Source organism: Bidens hawaiensis, unplaced genomic scaffold (genome assembly GCF_021521415.1).
Source record: "Bidens hawaiensis isolate Kalapana, Puna unplaced genomic scaffold, B.hawaiensis_p1.1 tig00016458_1, whole genome shotgun sequence".
Lineage (NCBI taxonomy): Eukaryota > Viridiplantae > Streptophyta > Magnoliopsida > Asterales > Asteraceae > Bidens > Bidens hawaiensis.
The window spans coordinates 378432-400301 of NW_027492507.1; the positions used below are offsets into that span (position 1 = coordinate 378432).

General features: G+C 32.1%; 2 protein-coding genes and 1 long non-coding RNA gene across 3 annotated transcripts; 2 read left to right on the top strand and 1 right to left on the bottom strand.

Annotated features, from left to right (window-relative positions):
- Window positions 1-2132: 2132 nt before the first annotated feature.
- Window positions 2133-2519, bottom strand: LOC143551476 (uncharacterized). Its single transcript, XR_013138501.1, has 2 exons — window positions 2346-2519; window positions 2133-2274 (listed from the first exon to the last, which is right to left on the bottom strand). It is a non-coding gene; the product is annotated as an uncharacterized LOC143551476 (long non-coding RNA).
- A 7298-nt stretch (window positions 2520-9817) lies between these two features.
- LOC143551477 (WAT1-related protein At3g28050-like) lies at window positions 9818-12487 on the top strand. The gene is made up of 7 exons (XM_077041901.1): window positions 9818-10485; window positions 10568-10633; window positions 11357-11470; window positions 11544-11784; window positions 11850-12008; window positions 12085-12236; window positions 12332-12487. The coding sequence occupies exons 1-7, from the start codon at window positions 10301-10303 to the stop codon at window positions 12474-12476; spliced, it is 1062 nt and encodes a 353-aa protein (XP_076898016.1). The 5' UTR covers window positions 9818-10300; the 3' UTR covers window positions 12477-12487.
- A 5517-nt stretch (window positions 12488-18004) lies between these two features.
- On the top strand, window positions 18005-21555 carry LOC143551479 (WAT1-related protein At1g70260-like). Its single transcript, XM_077041902.1, has 7 exons — window positions 18005-18227; window positions 18441-18485; window positions 19042-19158; window positions 20158-20398; window positions 20730-20888; window positions 20992-21143; window positions 21435-21555. The coding sequence occupies exons 1-7, from the start codon at window positions 18025-18027 to the stop codon at window positions 21553-21555; spliced, it is 1038 nt and encodes a 345-aa protein (XP_076898017.1). The 5' UTR covers window positions 18005-18024.
- The last annotated feature ends 315 nt before the right edge of the window (window positions 21556-21870 follow it).

Below are 21870 nucleotides of genomic sequence, written 5' to 3' on the forward strand. Positions count from 1 at the left end.
CCGAATTTATGATCCGATTCAGTGGTTCGACCCATCCTCAGTTTTTCCTCCGGCTCGTGTAATACCCCCTTCGGCAATACGACCAAAATTTCGAACGGGTAACGAGGTGGCGTGAGGTCATAATTATTGATCCGATTATTTCTTATGGTCATAAAATATTGTATGGCAGTCTCCTAAACCGAATTTATTATCCGATTCGGTGTTTCGACCTATCCTCAGTTTTTCCTCCGGCTCGTTTACTACCTCCTTTGGCAATACGACCAAAATTTCGAAACGGCCAAAGGGTGGCGTGAATGCATATTTATTGATCTGATTCTTTCTTATGGTCATAAAATATTGTTTGGCAGCCTCCTAGACCGAATTTATTATCCGATTCAGTGTTTTGACCCATCCTCAGTTTTTCCTCCGGCTCGTGTACTACCCCTTTGGCAATATAACCAAAATTTTGAACGGGCCACGGGGTGGCGTGGGGGCATAATTATTGATCCGATTCTTTCTTATGGTTTTAAAATATAGTATGCAGTCTTCTAGACCGAATTTATGATCCGATTCAGTGGTTCGACCCATCCTCAGTTTTTCCACCGGCTCGTATACTACCACCTTTGGCAATACGACCAAAATTTCGAACGGGTCACGGGTGGCGTGAGGTCATAATTATTGATCTGATTCTTTCTTATGGTCATAAAATATTGTATGGTAGTCTCCTAGACCAAATTTATGATCCGATTCAGTGGTTCGAACCATCCTCAGTTTTTCCTCCGGCTCGTGTACTACACCCTTCGGCAATACGACCAAAATTACGAACGGGCAACGAGGTGGCGTGAGGTCATAATTATTGATCCGATTATTTCTTATGGTCATAAAATATTGTATGGCAGTCTCCTAGACCAAATTTATTATCCGATTCGGTGTTTCGACCTATCCTCAGTTTTTCCTTCTACTCGTGTACTACCTCCTTTGGCAATACGGCCAAAATTTTGAACGGGCCACAGGGTGGCGTAAAGACATATTTATTGATCAGATTCTTTCTTATGGTCATAAAATATTGTGTAGCAGTCTCCTAGACCGAATTTATGACATATAACATTTTTCTTTTTTATGACATATAATATCGTGTTTCTTTTTTTTCTTTTAATTTATGACATATATCATTTTTCGTGTCGAAATTCCGTCGGAAACTTCCTACCCATTTTTTCCTGTTAACTTGTAGTAAATTTGTCGAAAAAACTATTGGGTTTATTTTTTCGGGGAAATTTATTGAAAATTCGTCCGAATTTTTCGTAGGAAAATTGACTCTTTTATAACGTTAAATCAATTTGAATCATGAAAGACAAACCCTTCATAAGATTCTAAACTATATCACTTTCATTTGACGTAATGATGAATTGGAAAGTTATTTTTAGAAAAGAATTTAATGTTAAACTAATTTTATATTTTTTGAAGAATTACATGATAATAAGAATAATGCAACGAAAATAATTTAGTTACCATTTTTCATTAAACATTAGAAGGGTGAAACAACGGGCTCTCCAAATTAGTTAAATTCGATAGCCTAAGCACAAAAATAAGTTGCCTTACAAAAGTTAAATATCTATAATATATATAAATGAAAACATAAAAATCCGTGTCGCGATGTGGTCGCTCCCCCTTTTTTTGGAGTCACCAGATTTGCTTGATTTTTAAATGGAGGCTTCTCATGCATTTGACCAGAATTCATGGGTATGGGTCTTACCAAACCCTTATATTCCTTAAATGGGTTATAACATATCATTAAATTAAAAATTATTCTCATCAAATTATTGATGTAAAAATCCTATAAAATAGGATATACTAAAAATTAAGATCTTATTTATTTTAAAAAAGATATATATATATTATTTAAATTAAAAACCAATTTTATAGTAAAAAAAATAAACGGATCTTGGGTCTCATCAAACCATAAGTATATTATTAACTTTTATAAATATTATTTATAATTAAAAAACCAATTTTATAGTAAAAGAAATAACCGGGTCTTGAGTCTCTTCAAAACCATATAGCTTTTAAACTGGGTTATAACATCTCATTTATTTATGAAATAATTTATCATCAAACAATAAGTATATTATTAACTTTCATATAATAAAAAAATCCATTAGTCTCTGAGTGTTTAATATCTTCTGCAAAAGTGCTTTTGAATACATATAGAGGCGATGTGCTTAAATCTCCATACACAACACCAAGGCTTTGGTAAGCTAATGCCAAAACTGTCCTCCATGACTGTTTCTGTATATTCTGCACAAAAAGCTAACAAATTTCATATGGGTATCATCAAGTTTTAATCTTTTTAGCAAATTGTAACATACCCATCTCACCTTTTGATGTTTATGATGAATCCCAGCTTCCAGATCCATTAAAAGTTGCTTCAAATTGATAAAGTTGTCACTTTTATCTTGAATAACAGATGGGTCATTGAAGAAGATAACAAAGGTTGAATCTTGATTAATTAATTAAGTAAAATGCAGAGAATTGAGAAACCACCCACCCAAGTAAAGAACAAGAACATTGATAAATGGTTTGCTAATTGGAGGTTAAAAAACTATAATAAATTGCGTGTGATGGTGGAACAAGGTTTTTATGTATTTTGTAAAACTCATGGATGGCTTTTATAAAATTGATCTTCTGGATTTTTCTATTGGACTAATTAATTAGTAGTAACGCTTTTGACATAATATTCGGTTTCTCATGTAAAAGTATTCCCAACCCATTTTATATATTATATTATTGTGAGGAGAGTTTATAAATTATAGGATGAGATTTTGAGTGGTTGTGAATGTAAATTATAGGATGGATGGAGAAACGGTAGTGATTTTTTATAAATTTGGGAAAACTTTGTTTGTTCCTATTAATTTTTTAATATTTGTTGAATTGGTTGTGAGTAAAGGAGAGAGAAAACTGTAATGATAAAGGTATAAAGTAATATTATTTAATTGAACATTAAAGAGAAATATAATGTAATTATAAAGATGGGAATGGAGATCCGAATGAGAATGCTCTAATAGGGTCAAAATCATACAATAAACTTTAACACGTTTTCTCACCTTTTGCCACATATTCCGTTTTAAAAAATTATTCTTCTGATATTGTTTGGTAGTTCTGGACCGTATTTACAAGTAGGTTTAGTTTCCCAATTGTAATAGGATAAGTATGGTAATGTCGTCACCAAGTTAATGTTAGATTTATAGATATAAGACTTGAGTATATACTTTCGATAAGTGAACAATACAATATTATTTTAGCGAGGTTTTGAATTAGTTTTCAATTGCAATAATAAAGTGTTTATTAGGGTATATACGATTTCATTAGGTTCAGTTATTAGTCAAAACCAAAACCTAAGTCTTTTATTAATCAATTGATTTTCGGTTAATCAGTTTGGTTTATTTAGTTAATTTGTCGGTTTTTGTTCAGTTTGGTTAATAACCGAAAACAAATTTTGGGGCTATTTTTTTCTTCGAATTACATGATATATATATATATATATGCATAAATACATAAAATTGAGGTATTAAAGCTAAAAATATATATAAATTTAAATGGCTCAGTTGTATTTGGTAAAATAAAATAACCAATTTTCAGGCACTTCAGTATCTGGTTAATCGGGTTCGGTTAATTCAGATTACAGTTAATTTCAGTTCGGTTTTGTTGATTTTAGCTCGGTTTCGGTTAACAATTCAGTTATTGTTCACCCCTAGTATTTTATCGATCATGTGCCTTGATATAGTTTGCAAATATGATCCATATTACATTAAGTCTCTCGTACGAATCAATTAGATCATCCGTAGTGGAGAGTTATGGGGCAGCTTTATGGCTCATAACTTTGGGAAACACCGCCCCCTTCCAAGTTATGGGTTTTTTTTTGCAAGTTATACACAAAACGCGATAATGGCACCAAAATCGAAAAAGAGACGTTACTTTTTATCTTTAAGAATTAAAAAAAAAACAAATAAACAAAGTTATGGAGAGTTATGACTACACTTGTTTTTTTGTAAAAAACCATAAGCGCCACGTGACGCATAACGTCCAGGGGTTAGGCTTTATGACTACTCATGGTCTTAATGGATTTGTTTTTTTTTCATTAACACTCCACATTGTAGACTCTGAAGTTCTCACATCCACAACCACTCAATTAATGATTTTTGTTATGATAAGTAGTCTTTTAGATAAAACAGACAATATTTTCAATCCATAAAGACGATTTTAATTTGAAAAAACAAAGCAAATACGGTTTACCTACCTTTCCAAATTACTTCAAACCACAATTTAAACAAATAATAATTTGTATTGTTGTAGTTGTAGGGTGAAAGACAACTTGAACACGTAATTATACATTAGTCTTCTGATAAATACAAAAGAATCGTATTAGTATCTTACACCACTATAAGTATTAATAAAATAACATTGATTCAAAAATCAAATCATTTTGCTTTTTCTTACTATAGTAGGTAAGTTTGAGACTTAAAATAATATTTCTTTCACTTGATAAAAATGATAAACTTTTGATGGATTTTTCATTTAGTAAACAATAATAATAAAATGTTTCCGGTATATCGTCGAGATAAATTTTAGTAAGTTGTCATTTACCTGATCTTGAAATAAGTTTTTATGTATATTGATTGGGTTTTTAGTATTTTTATATTATAAATATATATAATTTACCTGATGTTGTTGATTAGTAAAGTTTTTTCATTGAAGATTTTAATGGCTGAAAATGAATAAGAAGTTTATTTAATGAAGCCTATATTATAGACTAGATATTTTATTTAGCAATTTGTAAAATGTAAGGTGCATGTTGGTTTCAAATAACTAACTATAATGTTGAAGTTAACGTATATGTGTGTAAATGCAATTTGGTTGCAATGTAACAATAGTCGTTGGAGAAGAAAATTAAGTAAAAGTAATCAACGGTGTTTAATAAGCTTGCTCTAAAAGTCATAATTTATGTTTAAAGTTATCTTTATTTATATATTAAAAAAACCAATTTTGGTTTGTGAATATATTTTATTATAGCTAAGGTATGAGCTTATGTTTTGTGGACTGTCTAGCATATACTAGCTAAAGCGTTATGTCAAAATTATGTGGGCATTGAGTCCTTAACTAACCCACATTCTAACAAGTTTCGTTGTGGTTTAACTAGAAAAAACAATATAAAAAAGTTTATAAATATGATACAAGTTAAGAGACAAATTTAAAGATGTTAACATGTTTAAGAAACGAAATCTGTTAAGCTCAAACACAACCATTCAATATCGGTGTTGCGTTACCAGGTTTGTATCAGAAATGGTCGGCACTGTTCACAAATAATATTTTATGTAAAATAATGTAGTCGGTTGATAGTGTCTACATCACTTTCTTTGGTAATAATTACACAATCTCTTTATTGATAAACTTATAAAGTGTCTACTTTTAGAAAAGGTTTTGAAAGGTTAAATAAATTATTACTATAATATATTAACAACCAACTAAATAAGATGTAATTTCTAACTTGTTAATATTTTCACCTTATGGAAAGTGAGAAGAAACTGTCAATAAATTTGAAATTAAGAAGAATAAGAAAAAGGATTTCATAGTGGGAAAAGGAAAATAAATAAAGGAAGGGCACTAATGAAATGAGTTACTTTATATGTGCACCCACGACTCATGGATGGAGATCACATTGCTTTTCACCTTTATTAAGTTTTTTTTTTTTTTTTGAATGTTTAAGATTGCCTCCTACTATTTACAATAAACCGTCATTGCCAGGGATCGAACCCTGGACCTCTCACCCAAAGGCCTAAGCCTTTGGAGATGGCTTTATTAAGCCTTTATTAAGTGTTTAGGTGCCATTCTTTCTCAACCTACTTATCAATCTTTACCAACCTTTTTTTTCTTCTTCTTAACAACCCTCTAAATACTTTTTTATTATACCATTTATTCGTAATAGAGAATGGAAAAGTGAAAATTTTCCTTTTATTGGTTTTTCTTTTAACTTACGATTACATTGACATAAAAGTCAAACGATAACAAGTCGTGCCACTAGCAATTCTTAAATAGCAAAACTAAGCCGTATAAATATTGTATTAATAGATCTTGGGGTCATAAATTGCTCCATAGCCTCATACGCAAGAAAACCACAATAAAAATACATTTTGGTTGTTAAGGCACATCTTTTAGTGTTTGGTAAGTTTGCATGAAACAATTTTTAACGCAGTCTAACCTACCATGAAAATACTACTCCCCAATACCAGAAGAGGGGAAATTTATGTTAGTCCATACATGCATGTTTCCCACTCATCAATCCAAAGATCAAAATGCTAGCTGGTTTGAGTGTTAATCTTCCTTCCAACGATTTAATTAGGTTTGCTTTTAGTTATGAATCACTTTTATTTTGTTTTAAAAAATTAAAAAACCTTTTTTTTTTAATTAATGGGAGCAACACTCAACAAGTACACTTTTCAATGTATCAACCCAATACCAAGGATGTAATGCACCAAAGTTTATAGTAAGCAACCTTCTTGTTCATTAAAGTCATGTTTCAGTTTGCAAGCATGACATGCTTACAGGATGCTTTTGCCACAATTCTAAATAGCTATGTATCTGAAACTTATAAATTAACTAGCATGGTGCCCGCGTAATGCAGCGGGGCGTACTCGCAACTCAATATTGAACGCATAGTCCGTGTCGGTACATACGTCACCTGATGACAGTGAGCACGTAGCCTAAAATTGGGCGTGTAACTCGTGCAAAGCCAGTTGCGTGTAATCGAAGATTGAACACGCGTAACCGGACGGGAATGCACGTTACCGACATTAAAACATGCTTAACCAATATACAATAATTTAAAATAAATCATTTTACAAACCACCCCGTTTTGGCCCCAAATCCGTTCCGACTCGACAATGTTCTGACCTGGCCCATTTCTACTCGAACCCGAACCATAACTATTTTTTTGTATCGACTCATTCCGACCCTATTGTACTTTTACAAATGACCCGAACTCGCCTGACTCGACTTGTTTCCAGGTTCTAAATGGTAAGAGCGTAACATGCTAGCTTTTTAAAACTAAAAACTATAGCAATATTATAACCAAATTAAAGAGAATAAAATGTTCGTTTTTATGACGTAATGTTTTTGAAAAAATATAAACGTGTGAAAAAATTATGACCGTTAAAAAGTCGTGAGGTAGTTGGTTTTGGATTAGGGGGCATATGTGTAACTATTATTAAACTTTACAAAAAAAGGTATTGAAGTTGAGGGACCAAAGTTGTAAGTATATTTGAAAGAGTGAAAGTTACTTAAGATTATGAGTAAAGACATAATTTCCCCTAATTTTTTTAAATTTTGATGCATTATGTGTTGTACATAAATCAATGAGTTTGGTACCTTTTAAAATTTAAGAGGTCTCTAACTCATGCTTTATATATATAGTATAGATAACTTTAAAAACATTAATTTGTGACATTTGGTATTGGCATGCCGTCACACTTTGCAATAACTTTGTTTACAATAACAATTTTATGTTCCTTATCGACTTAATGTTTCACTCGCTCTAAAAGATAAGAATCTTTCAACGACACTCACGCGACACCTCTTGGAATTTTGTTCACTAACACGAGAATTTTGATAGGTTATCATACATTTATTAGTTGACAACTAACTGGTTATATAACTGACGCAAAAAGTATGTTATGTAGACTGCAATCGATGCATTAAACTCGATCTACTATGTATACTTAAATTGTATGTTCAAAGATATATTTCAAGTGTATCACACCTAAAATACATCAACTTAAGTGTAAGTTTTGATGGCACCTTTTTTATTTTACATTTTTTTTCTTGTGTGTAATATATAAATAATATTTTCTTTATGCCTTTTACACATTTATAATTGTTAAAATTTGTATTTTTTTCTACCATGATTTGTAAACTATACTCAAATATACTACACATGTCATTAATAATATCTGATCACATATGATGAGCAACAAACTTAACTGTCTTCTACATGAAAAATGATGTAGATATTGTTAGTTGGCACTTGGCCTGACCAAACAATTGGGGACCAATATAAAGGCCTCACTCCTTAGCCATTAATAACACATTAAATAGAAATTTTAGTTTTATACTACTTTTTTTGATCCCCTAAATTAAATAATAATAGTAACTAAATAAAACCTTTAATGGTTAAAGTTAATGAAAAATGAAAAACCATTAAATTACTTAACATGCTTACAAATCAAACCAAAGTTGCAAGCGAGCATATCATTGCAAGTTTTCGAATTTTCATAAATTTCCTTTTTTTAACATTTAATCAAATTTTCATTAAATTTAGCTTGTTGCTCGTTTATATTCTGTCTTGATGCAAACACTATATTTTAATTTCCTTATCCAAGTGAAATTCGGTATGTTAGGGCTAATAACTTTTGCCTAAATCTTTTGACCAATCAGTTTTAAAAATCAACAAAATGTGACAGCATACAATTACTTAATCATGTGTTTAATACAATTAATTATCAATTTATCCCTTTTAGTAGTACTATTTTTATTATAATACACCTAAATGCTTAAGCATATAAATATTAAAAATGCCCTAAGAGGAACAAAATGTTAGAATTTATTGAGGCAATTTTGTCAGTTTTCAAGGAACAAATTAGCACCATTCAAAAACATATTTATTTAGAAATTTTGCATCCCAGTGTTGACTCCGAGATGTTACACGTAAAGTAGGGGTCTCTTTTGTTATGAGATAATAAACGAGAGATTTGAATGAACGAGAGAATAAAATAGACAATAAAAATTCTATTATCTTGTTTGGTTAATATATATGAATGAAACGAATCATTATTCTGTATAGTTTAGTAGACATAAAAAAACGAAGACATGATATAAATATGACAAAAAATACTCATATCTCAAATGAAGAATATTTACCAAATTGATTAAAAAATGGTAATAGTGGCGGCGGCGGTGGCGGTGATGAGATCGATGATGGTGGTTTTGTGGTTGTTGTAACATCATCACTTCTTCCAAGTCTATAAGCTTTAACTCCTTCAAGATAGCTCGAAAATTATATATTTTTATTTTAAGATTTGATTCTAGTATGCGTTGACTAACATGTGCAATACCCCTTGATGACTAATATCATTTTCTTCCCAGACCCATCACAGTATATGCCTTCTCTAAAATGTCTTTCTTCTCCTTATTAGTTAGCGCTACAAGTAGATTCGCTTGTCTCAATAGCACATCACTAATGCCCTGATGCCCAAGAAGGGCCCTCTTCTTAACCTTTTCATAAATCGAAATCATTCTCCCTCTCTTATCAAATTTCTCCAATTCGAAATTGGTAGACACCATTCTCTAATTTCGATATTGGAATACAATCTTCTTTTAATTTATGCCGTAACGAGGCTCTGATACCACTTGTTAAAATTGCAATGAGAAATTTACAATCCAAACTTCAAAGAATTGAACAAGACGAATTAAGCTTCAAATAATTAGAGGTTATTAATATACTTCAGAAATTATTACAAGTTACAAGATGAAACAAAAACCTAAGAACCTAATCTGCTACCTTATATCCCCTCTTTACAACACACCAAATAGTGGTTTTATGACTAACTAGTTGATGTTTGATAATACCTTATTTAAGTGTAATGGATCATATTTGCCGTTTAAAATATGATCATGTTGGTTTACAATTAAACTTGTATCGATTGATCCAGGCCCAAATAAGAAGAGTATGTCCAAATCCTAGTGAGCCTATTGAGGCCCATAAACCATTGAATCCTTATTCGTATGAATTTAAAATTCCCGCATTTAAGTGAATCATAATAATAAACAACACATGAATCTTGATCTTGCAAGATTCTTTAATGGTAGTCAACATGCACATTGGTTCTCATTTAAGTGAACACTAAACAAGTAGTTAAATTGATTTTGAGAATATAAGCATGTTACCAAACAAAAACCTAGGAAACTTAGCTGAGAACTTACAACTTTGCAGGCCAGTTATAAACTAATCAAATAAGTTAAACCACATGATGTACTAAACACATAAACAAACTTTACCAGATTATTATATAACGCGATTTTCGACATCATTTTCACTCGGTAACATCACGAATAAATAACTAATAACTGTAGCATCCTAAGTGGTCCATGCACTAGCAACTCCATTAGATTTAGAATTACTAAACTCTTATTGGTTTCAACTTGATACTATGCCTAGTTGACTACTACTGTTAATATAAGCATTAAGCAATCTTGTGTCTCCAAGATCTTCAACATGAAGATGAATATGAAGAGTGCAGTGCCATTTTTGGCCATGGTGATCGTTCAAATTTCGCAGTCGGGATTAACGGTAGCAGGCAAGAAAGCCATCGAAACCGGGATGCAAAACTTTTCGTTTGTATTCTACTCCAATGCTTTAACATGTTTAATAATTCTACCTTCTGCTTTTCTCATTCATAGGTACTTTTGTGTGTCTCATGTTTTGTTACTTTGTACATGTAACCTATAAACGTGACAGACCGAACTTTTGTTTATTATGCAGACCACCGAATCGTCCTCCCTTAACTTTCTCAACCATTTGTGGTTTTCTTGTACTTGGCATACTCGGGTAATTACTATAATATTTGCATAATTTATCTCACATATTCATACTTAACTATAAATTCCATCTCATTTTACAATTATTGATGATCTGTCTTTAAAATCCATTATTTTTAACGGTCAACGGAGTTTGTAATATAGATGTACTTAGATTTGGGCCACAGTCACATTTTTCTGAAAATAAAATGACAAAACAAAATTGATCAAGAATCTGACTCGTTATCGTTAGGGGTGGCAATTGTGACCCATTGGGTTGAATGGTCAAACTAAAAAAAGAAAATGATTGAAACGGGTCAAAACGGGTTGACAATTCTCGTTTTTTTATGGAACGAGGAAAACGAAGGAAACTTTTTAGTATTTTTACTTTTTATGTTTTTGATTTATATTTCGAGTTATAAATTTTTAATTGTTTTTTTCTGAATTTTTTGGTGAGAGGTTTTGAAACGGGTCAAAATGGGTTGAGATTTCAGAAACCCTCACCAAAAAAATTATAGAAAATAATTAAAAAATTATAACTCGAAATATAAATCAAAAAATTAAAAAATAAAAATACTAAAAGGTTTCATCCGTTTTTCCTGTTCCATAAAAAAAAACCCGAGAAATGTCAACCCGTTTTGACCCGTTTCGATCATTTTCTTTTGTTAGTTTGACCCATTCTGACCCATCATATACATTTTGATACAACCCATCCCTAGTTATTTTTATTAAAAACAAAGTCTTCTGTTTTCAGATTTTTGATACAGGTAGTTGGTTATGCAGGATATACATATGTTTCCGCAACAGTTGCAACAGCAATACTTAACCTCATACCGGGCTTTACCTTTGTACTTGCGATCATCTTCGGGTATTATTCTCGGATATGTAACTAAAAGAATAGGATTTAACTACAAAAGATAATATTTTTCCCATACTTGCAGATTAGAAAGATTAGATACTAGACAATTGTCCATGTGGGTCAAACTCATTGGAACAGTAGTTTCGGTGTTGGGGGCTATTATAGTAACGTTCTACGCAGGGCCTGCGATTATAAAAACGTCTCATTTAACTTCGGTTAGCCCACAACATCTCCTTGGAGAATTAGAATCATCACACTGGATCCTAGGTGGCTTTCTGATGTTACTAGACAGTCTCTTAGCTGCCTTGTTCATTATAACGCAGGTACGTTATACGTGTGAATATTATTATTTGCATATGTAGGTTTGCTTACTTATGAATGTTTACAGGCATTAATCCTCAAGAGATACTCGGCAGTAATGATCGTCATGTTGGCTTACTGTTCCATTATCGTTGTTTTGTCGTTTTTAGCTTCGTTGATTTTGGAACATGATCTGAGTGCGTTTAGTTTACAGTCTAAAACGCGGTTACTTGCCATTCTGTACGCAGTAAGATCTTCTAACTTAATTTCTTTGCAAGCAAAATGAATTGTAATATGCAATAATGCAAATAAGTTACTTATAGGGATTTTTTGGGGCCGGTTTTCAAATCACGGTTGGTGCGTGGTGTGTGAAGATGAAAGGGCCACTTTACGTTGCCATGTTTCATCCGTTAGGGATTGTAGTTTCGGCTATTTTGGGCATCATATTTCTAGGAGATGGACTCTCTCTTGGATGGTAATCTTTCTTGTTTATTGTTTTATATATTTATATATACATAACATACTCGACACTTCACACTTGTGTTTAATACTTTAATATTTGGCGCGCAGTCTAATTGGATCAACGGTCATTGTTATTGGATTCTATGGTGTAATGTGGGGAAAGTCTAAAGAAGATAAAACTGTTGAAGTTGAGAGCTCAAAGTCCCCTCTTTTGCAAGACAAGTCCGAAGAGCATACTGTCGTGTTATCATAAAATAAAGCCGCTTAATAAGCTAAACTTTGTATAATTTATATAATGCTCAATGACATGGTTTATCTAATATAACTGGTTCAGAAACCTCATTGATCTATGAACTATGATGCATATTTTTAATAAGCTAAACTTTATGTTGAATCAGTTAGTTGCATTACACTAGATAAGTACTGATGTTATTCAGTCATGAGCTGGCTGCAGCTGGACGGGTCGGTGACTACTGCAAGTTCTCATGTCAGCAGGGGCAAGAATTAGATAATATATATACATATGCGCATACACAAGACGTCAACGTATCTGACTTTTAGAAAACGCACACACAACTTTGACTTTTTTTGTGTCTTGTATAATGGTCAAAAGAGTCGAAAGACAAGACATTTAGACACCTTTGAGCAGGAAGAGTCAATTGCCTCTTGCATTCTAGAACAAACAAACATATGCTAAAATCACAAAAATATTATTAGATAAGTTAGCTAGCAAGGGGCTAGCTGGAGGATGACTTGTTCAAGTTCTAACATCAATGTGGCGAGCGTTGACGAAATACAAATGCAGCATGCGCGCAAAGGAGTCAACCTTTTGACTTTATGAAAAGTAAACATTCTGTTTTGAAGATTTCTTATCTTGGTATTATATTCTGCATGCTGAAACTAGGATGGTGTTCGCGCTTCCTAACAAGGAAAAGGCGGTTGTATACAAATATACAAAATACAATACCCTTTGGAGCACAAAAAAAAGTTGTAATTTAGATTACATTATTGTATTGTTCTTCCTTGACAACATTGATATCGGTTATCAGCATCACATAATTCTAATTCATATGCCTCGTGTAGATGCTTAATGGTCGTTTATTTGCATAATTGCATTCACAAGCCATTATGTCTCTCAAATCCTAACTTGGAACAGGATCTAATTGACTTAAATGGTTATGTCATATTGTTGCTTACAAATGTTTTTTTAATAATAAAACTAGAAATAGGACAACAAACGAATGAAAACGAGGGCTTGGTCGTGTTCATATTAACGTATATGTTCGTTCGTTTAAAACCTAAACGAACAATTCATGAATGTAAATGAACAAAGACTAACAAACAAACGTAAACAAACATAAACGAATGCAAATGAATACGATTGACCAAACAAATACAAACATAACTACTTACGTATTTATTAAACATAAATGAACGAACAAAACGTGTGCTCGCGTTCGTTTGTTTGTCAAATAAACAACAGTTCATGAACGTTCGGTTTGTTTACAGGCCTGATAAAAAAGTTGTTAAAAGTAACATGATGACCACTTTTTCTATTTCTGGTAAGTTTAAACTCTGAGGAAGCATGGGAAGCACGACCAAAGGCTCATTTTGAGAAGTTTAATGGGCCATAATGCCATATATGATATGAATGAATGTTTGGGATTCAATTGTTTAATTAAAGTCAAAGTGTCACTAGTATTATAAATTATAATTATATATATAAAATTGTTCATTTGACACTACTATGTATACATGAGTTTATCCAGACAAATATATTATTAAATCTTGTAGAGTTCAAAGTATACCACCGTCCAACAATTAGTATATGAGGTCATCAGTCACTTAAAACATTTAACCTGGTGTGCAACTTGCTACAAAAAGAGATCATTTTCATTTTCATCTAGATGATTAAATATGTTGTTCTAAGATTATGTAAACTGAAGTTATAAATTACTGGTTAAAGATAAAATTACCATCTTAATTTTTGCAGACACTTACAAGTGTAAAAAAATAAAATAAAAAATGATTCATGATCACCAAGATTTCAAGAAAGCAGCCAAAAATAAACCAGAAGACCTTAACAAAAGTTTAGTATGAGTTTGTATCTTATTTATATATGGAAAGTTTGTATCTTAATCAGCTTCTCATTATATATTAATCATTTATCCTAATAGTGTGACACTTCTTGTAGATTGTAGTCGAGTTGGGCTAGCATATACATGCATGTCATTTTCTTTGGAATAAAAAGATAGATAAGGCATATATGTCATCATTTTTGTCTATGTTTCTAAACATTCAACATGGTATGTTATTCCATTCTACGTGGATTTACAAAAGGAAAAAAACATGTAAAACTTTAAACTTTAGATGGATGGGTAAGTGACTGAACTATTAATATTTATGAAATATATATATATATATATATATATATGATTTTGATTTTTGATGGGGTCAGTAGTAACACGAGCCATCCAACACCCATAATCATATCGACACGACACCAATATGAATACCTACTAGACATTAATATTCTTTCTCGATGTAATTCATATTCCTTAAGACCGTCTAGTATTACGTGGCTTCCACACATATATATAGGCCGGTGCCACCAGGAATATCACCACGCCATGCATATTGCATTGAAATATGATAGATATAAGTGTAAATTTTGTTATTAATATTAACTTTAAATGATATACATTAACTTCAATATTATGAAATCTTAAATGTCAGATGATTTTGCATTAGTATACATGTATATTCAAGTCCCATATCGATAATTGAACACGAACTAAACGAATAACTCTCGTTTATATTAATCAGAAAATATAACTCAAAACTGATTACAAACTCTCAAACACTAACTCGGTTTGACTCTTGATGAACCCTAACTCGGTTGCATCTAGATGAACTCTAACTCGATTACATTTCGTGTGTGTCTCTGGATGAACCCTAACTCGGTTACACCTCACACCACACACTATAATGTCAAACCATATCTTGGTTTATATAGACTAACCTAACTTGCTAGTCAAGAAATTGCCTATTATAATCACAATACAATTAGGAAACATAACCAACTATGACCGACTTGTCATCTTTGGTCCCTCAAGTTACCGGTTTGTGACTTGGAGTCCGAAATTACTTCCAATAATCACCCCCTAATTTATTGCTCGAAATAAATGGTTCTTCAACTCCGAGCATGTCTCTTCTGCCCTGTTTGATTTGACCCACGATCTTGACCTTCTAGGCTTTCACAACCCTCTTGGTCTTGATCTCCTGGAACTCTCCTTGATCCATGACCGTGTTCTTTCGGCCCCCCCGAACTCGACTACCTCTGTGACCTTGTCCCCGACCATTCACTCGGTCGTATGAAAACGCATAACCACTCCTTTGCAATCCCGGTCATCTAATTGAGTGAACATCAATCTTTCTTGATCATCTTTTGTTCCCGAATCAATACACGAGCACATCGTTCAAATCAAACCTTAGTCAACAAACTTGATTGCTTCACACAATCTCTTTTGTTTCTCTTCCCTATCGATTTGCCTCTTGCAAACTGGCCGTCACAGCTTTACCTTCACGATTTAAATCATCTTTTTCTTGAAATCTTCACGAACCAAAAAAACCTTAACAAAAATCACCTTCTGCTCTGATACCAATTGAAGTTTAGTGACCAGGATCGATAAACACAAAAACAAAATTTAGATTATAAGCTCGATCTTTTTTTATGCAGACTACTGTCACTATTGACTTTTGTAATAACCTTGTTATTATTACAAAACCAAAACCAAAACCAATCTCACGTGACTTTAGACGTAATCACAAAACCAAAAATAAAACACAGAAAAAGGAAACGGAGGGTCACCCCGCAAACTTAATCTCTTGCCGGAAACCGCTCAGCCCGATTGAAGCCTTGAAGGAACCTGCTCGTTCTCCAAGTTCACCACCCTGAATCGGAAACCCAACTTGGTTCCGATATGCGCCAATGATACCCTCCTCTTCAAGCCACTGCTCAAGCCGATCTCCGTTAACTAAATTATCGATTTCTTGAACTTGGCTCTGATACTAATTCAAGTCCCGGATCGATAATCAAACACGAAGTAAACGAATAACTCTCGTTTATATTAATCAGAAAATATCACTCAAAAAACTGATTACAAACTATCAAAACCTAACTCGGTTTGACTCTTGATGAACCCTAACTCGGTTGCATTTAGATGAACCCTAACTTGGTTACATCTCGTGTGTGCCTCTTGGATGAACCCTAACTCGGTTGCATCTCACACCACACCACCACCTATAATGTCTAACCATGACATGTTTATATAGGACTAACCTAACTTGCTATCAAAGACATTACCTATTATAATTACAATACAATTAGGAAACATAACGTAATTAGGAAACACAACCAATTATGACTAGTTTGTCAATATTAGTCCCTCAAGTTCACCGACTTGTGACTTGGAATCTGAAATTACTTCCAACATATATAAGGCTATGTGTACTGGGGCGATTTTGGGCGAAAATCGCCTTAATGTCACCCTCCACACCGTCCCTTAGACGATTTTGGGGCCTTTTTTTAGAGGGACATGTATTTGTCGCCGTTCAACTTGAAAAAATAATAATATTATATTATTATGAGACAATTTTAGGCTACAAACCACTATATCCTTAAATGAAAATCGTCACCCTACTAACATGACGTCACGTGTCAAAAATCACCCCAATATAGTCCCTTACGACCTAATTAACTTTTTATTTATTAAATGTTTTATAAATGTATAAGGATATATATATTAAAATTATTTAATTGGTGACGCCATCATTAGATACTAGTTTTTAATTAGATAGAATTAATCAATAATATTGTATCATCTATTTGCTATTAGCTAGATAGGATGATGTTGATTTTGTTTTATTAAAAGCAAAACAGGAAACAAGAGAACGATATATACATTTAACCCAAAATGTTGTTACTAAAAGTGCAAAAAATATATCATTTTTTTGATAGTGGATTTTCAATAATTTGATACTCAATCATTACAAAAGTTTCGACCACAAGATTATCTTTTCATTTGATTATTTTTATTTATTTAGCAATTTAGGTATGAAGATACGTAAAGAGAAACGTGTTCAGAGTATTTGTAGTACTTATTTGTGTTAAATAAAATTTAAAATTGAACACATATATACATCTTAAAAGATATATCCCATGAAGACTTGGACATTTGTGACGTTTGGAATGTTACTTGTTTGATTATATTACCTCATTTTCATATAAACTTAGAAACTAGATTTTCTTATAAGAATTTTTTTTAACTAAATTTTCACTTTATATAGAGTTTGATCTCATATTTGCATACTTCATCTTTGATTTTCGTTTGCATGGTTATATAATGTAACTTTTTTTTTCCTTTAATTATACATTTAATAAGGGCATATTGATCTTATTTCTTTTAAATACCAACTTATACAAATTTCATAAATATACAAATACCCAAATTAAATTATACACGTATAACCAGAGCCAGGTACTTTGTATTTAATAATTGTGAGGCCTGTAGAAGTGAATTAAAATGTGAGGAAATAATAATAAATATTGAAAAATACTAGATTGCCTTCCCTCTATGTGATTGGGCCATTCGAGTTGCTGCAACACCCCTTTAGTACCTTCACCATCTCTTCAAGGGTTACTCTCTCTCATTCACACCTTTAAATAGGTCTCTTTGCAACCAAAATATATATGAACTATAACTATATATCTTGAGAGAGAGAACAAAAGGAAATTAATCATGGAAACAAAGGCTATGGTGGTTGGTGAAGTAGTGCCATGCATGCTAATGGCTTTGATGGAGTTTTGCACCATTGGATTGACCATCTTGGCTAGCACCGTCTTGTCCAAAGGCCTAAGTCCTTTTGTGTTCGTCGTTTACACGAATGCACTCTCTTCTATCTTTCTTCTGCCTTTCAACACGTTCATCGTCACTAAAAACAAGTTCGGTTCTTTCCTTTAGTTAATTAATTAATAATGTCACACTACAACATATTATGGCTATAGCAACGACTTTGGTCATAATAATACATATGGATCACACCGCAAAAACATGAACGAATGCATGCATGCATGCAGAATTAATGAATTTTAGCGTATTTATAATACCAGTTGTTACTCATGAGTTGTTTAATTTTATATTTGATTATCTTGCAGGAGAGAAGAACTTCTGCCACGATTTCTTCTTCTTGGTTTCGTAGGGTTTGTATTCTTGCTCTAGATCTCTAGCTTTCTCGTAAGATAAAGATTTCCATTACTAGCGATGGGAATCGATCTATGGTTTAGGGTTTAGCAATTCTAAATATTGATATCATATCGAAACTAGTCATAATATTTTTGGTAAACTAAGTGAAGAATGAAAAAGTTTATAATTTGATCGATCTTCCAAGTTATGAAAATTAAAAGGTAAAGGAGAAAACAACTTTTGAGCTATAGTTCAAAATCATTTGTGTACAAGCTCATAGTAATAATATATAGTCAGATATATAGACAATTATGTGTACAAATTACTTATAGTAATGTATATTGGTAATTTCAAATAATATATGATAAAGCTTCACATACACTCAATATATAAAGAAAAATCCAAATGAAGTGAAGAAACAATTTAGATTACCACAAGTTAATGATGATCAGTTTTTGTATGTGCTTAATATTTAAGGATCATAATAAAAGCCAGATTAATTTCTAGACATCCAAAAGATAAAAGGACAACTAGATCTGATACGATGTTTAATTTGTGTGCGTACGTATACAGGGTGACAATGGCACAAAATCTAGCATTTGTGGGATTGAGTTATAGTTCCCCGATCGTCGCTATTGGAATGGGGTGTTTGATTCCCTCTATTTCATTCATTCTTTCCGTCATTTGCAGGTTTGCTTAATCTTTTCTCCTTAATTTGTATATAGCTTTTTATATTGAATATAAAGTGTGGAAATAAGCAAAACTTTTGTAAATATATGTAATATATCATTACATATATTTGGCTAGCCCGTTGATTACATATATGTTATAATCGACCTACATATATTAATCATAAATTTTCATAAAAAAATACTAACATATATTACATATGAGAAAAAAAATGAAAAAATTTAATTGATTGAAAGTGGTTCTTATGATTTTATAAGAAGAAGTTCTCATCTTTTACTATCATTCGTTAATTAACTATGCATTTAATCAGTAAGAAAAATTACCGGCCAACACATTATTAGCAAAGCTTGTATGATTATGTCAACTTTTATTACAAAAGACAAACCAATCACTATAATAATTAAATGCTTTTAAACAAAAAAGATCATATACTTTGTATTAGACTACGCAAATGTAGAATAGTTCAAAAAGTACATCTAAATATTTATAATTTGCATATATATGACGACTAATTAAGTCAAACTTTATTATTGTTTAACTTAATTTAAAAATGGTTTAAAAGAATATATTTGATTCGGTAATCAGAATTGATGGCTCTCAAAGCACCCTGGAAAGACAAATTGACGTCAGTTTTGTTTGGCCTCTCTTGTGGCCTTAAATCAACAAAATAAAAAAAATAAAATTTTTTTGAGTTGGTTAAACTTTTAAAGTTAATTTTAGGGTAACTGTTTATGTATATCAAATCATGAATTATCTATATATATCAGACTAAAAGAGTACTTAATGTATAGAAAAATAAGTGATGATAGAAAAATATTTTTAGATGAATTACAAGCGAACTTGCTCAAGTTCATTTTATTAAGCTTAAATGTTTTTTTTAACGACCAACAAAAATATATAATTATTCAGCTGATTAAATGTTACGATTGATTAAAATATTGTATATTTGTTTTCTTTTATGTTGCAAATGAGTTATAAATCGTGCATTATTGTTTACAGAAAGATAAACGTGGATTTGAGAAGTTCGAGCACTCAAATAAAATTAATGGGCACATTGACATCAGTTGTTGGAGCCGTGATGCTTACTGTCTATAGGGGTCCAGTAGTCAAAAACCCTTCGACTCATCTTCGGCTAGCTCCACGGCTATTTGTTTTCTTGTCCCCACATGAAAATTGGGTCCTTGGTTGTGCTCTTTTTGCAGCCGCGTCCTTGTCTTACTCGATATGGAATATTATTCAGGTAAAACCGACCAACATGTAAAATTAGGCGTGCATACGAACCGAACGAACACGAACAAGGACATGTTCGTGTTCGTTCATTTAACTTTAAACGAACACGGACACAAACACTTAATCGAACGCATATTTTGTTTTCGTGTTCGTTAATTTAAAAGATGAACATGTTTGTGTTGGTTATGTTCGTTTGTTTCACTTCTAAATGAACAGTTCACGAACATAAACGACAAAATTGAACATAATTGAACAAAGATAAACAAACATAACTGAAACGTAAATGAAGTATTTATTGCTAAAGATTGTATCTAAGATTTACATTTATTATTGGCGTGCAGGTGGGAACTGTTGAAAAATGCCCGGATGTAATGACAGTGGCATCTAGTTCTAGCTTATTTGGGACATTTTTATCGGCTTTCCTTGCTATAATCATTGAGAGAGACCCGAGTGCATGGAGGCTGCAATTTGACATGGGACTCCTTGTGATTGTATTAACGGTAAGCGATCTATCTAGGTTATAATATCTTTATACGTGTAACTTGCACTACAAGAATCTATTAAAATTCTAACTGTTATATATGTGTTTGATTTCCAAAACAGGCAATATTTGGAAGTCTTATCAAAAGCCATGTACATATGTGGTGTGCACAAAGAAAAAACCACTTTTACGTTGTTATGTTCAAGCCTCTAGGGGTTCCAATTGCTGGCATGTTTGGTTGCGTTTTCTTTGCTCAAACATTTCATTACGGAAGGTATTAATCCTAAACGTTTCATCCTAACTTGTCATCTGACTTAGGGTTGTTCGGGATTCCTTATTTTCACCTTCTTATGACTTATAACAATAAGTTATAAGTTACAAGTCTGTAACTTATCATCTCATATAATAAGTAATCCCAAATATCTTTATTAAACTTTTCATAAGTAATAAGTCACAAGGAGGTAAAAATAAGGAATCTCAATTACGCCTCGTTAGTCTATTTTAGCAATAACTTTAAGATGTCAATGTAGCTTAACGGCCGCATAACTTTAAGATGTCAATGTAGCTTAACGGCCGCAGCGATAACTGGAATCGGATATTACACAATGATGTGGGGTCAACTTAAAGAGGACGAAAGTAAGAGGGCTAAAGCGGATTTGATGGAAGAGAGAGCCCCTCTTTTGTAAGAAGAGCAAGTTTAAATAAGAGGAATTTTTGCATATGTATGTTTGTATGTATAAGTTAAGTCTATATGCATGTTAGCGAGGGTATATTTTAGAGGCCCTGGTTACAAGCATGCCTCTATATAACTATGCATGAAGCCATTAAGTATAATTTGAAATGGTTTGCATTAGAATTATGAAAACAAATAAAGCTCAACGGAGCTATTATGACTTGGTATTACACTATGTCATTCAATCATGAAGTACGTACAATGGATCATATATTTCATATATCATATCATCTTATTAAGTATACTTAGTTAGAGAACACACGCACGT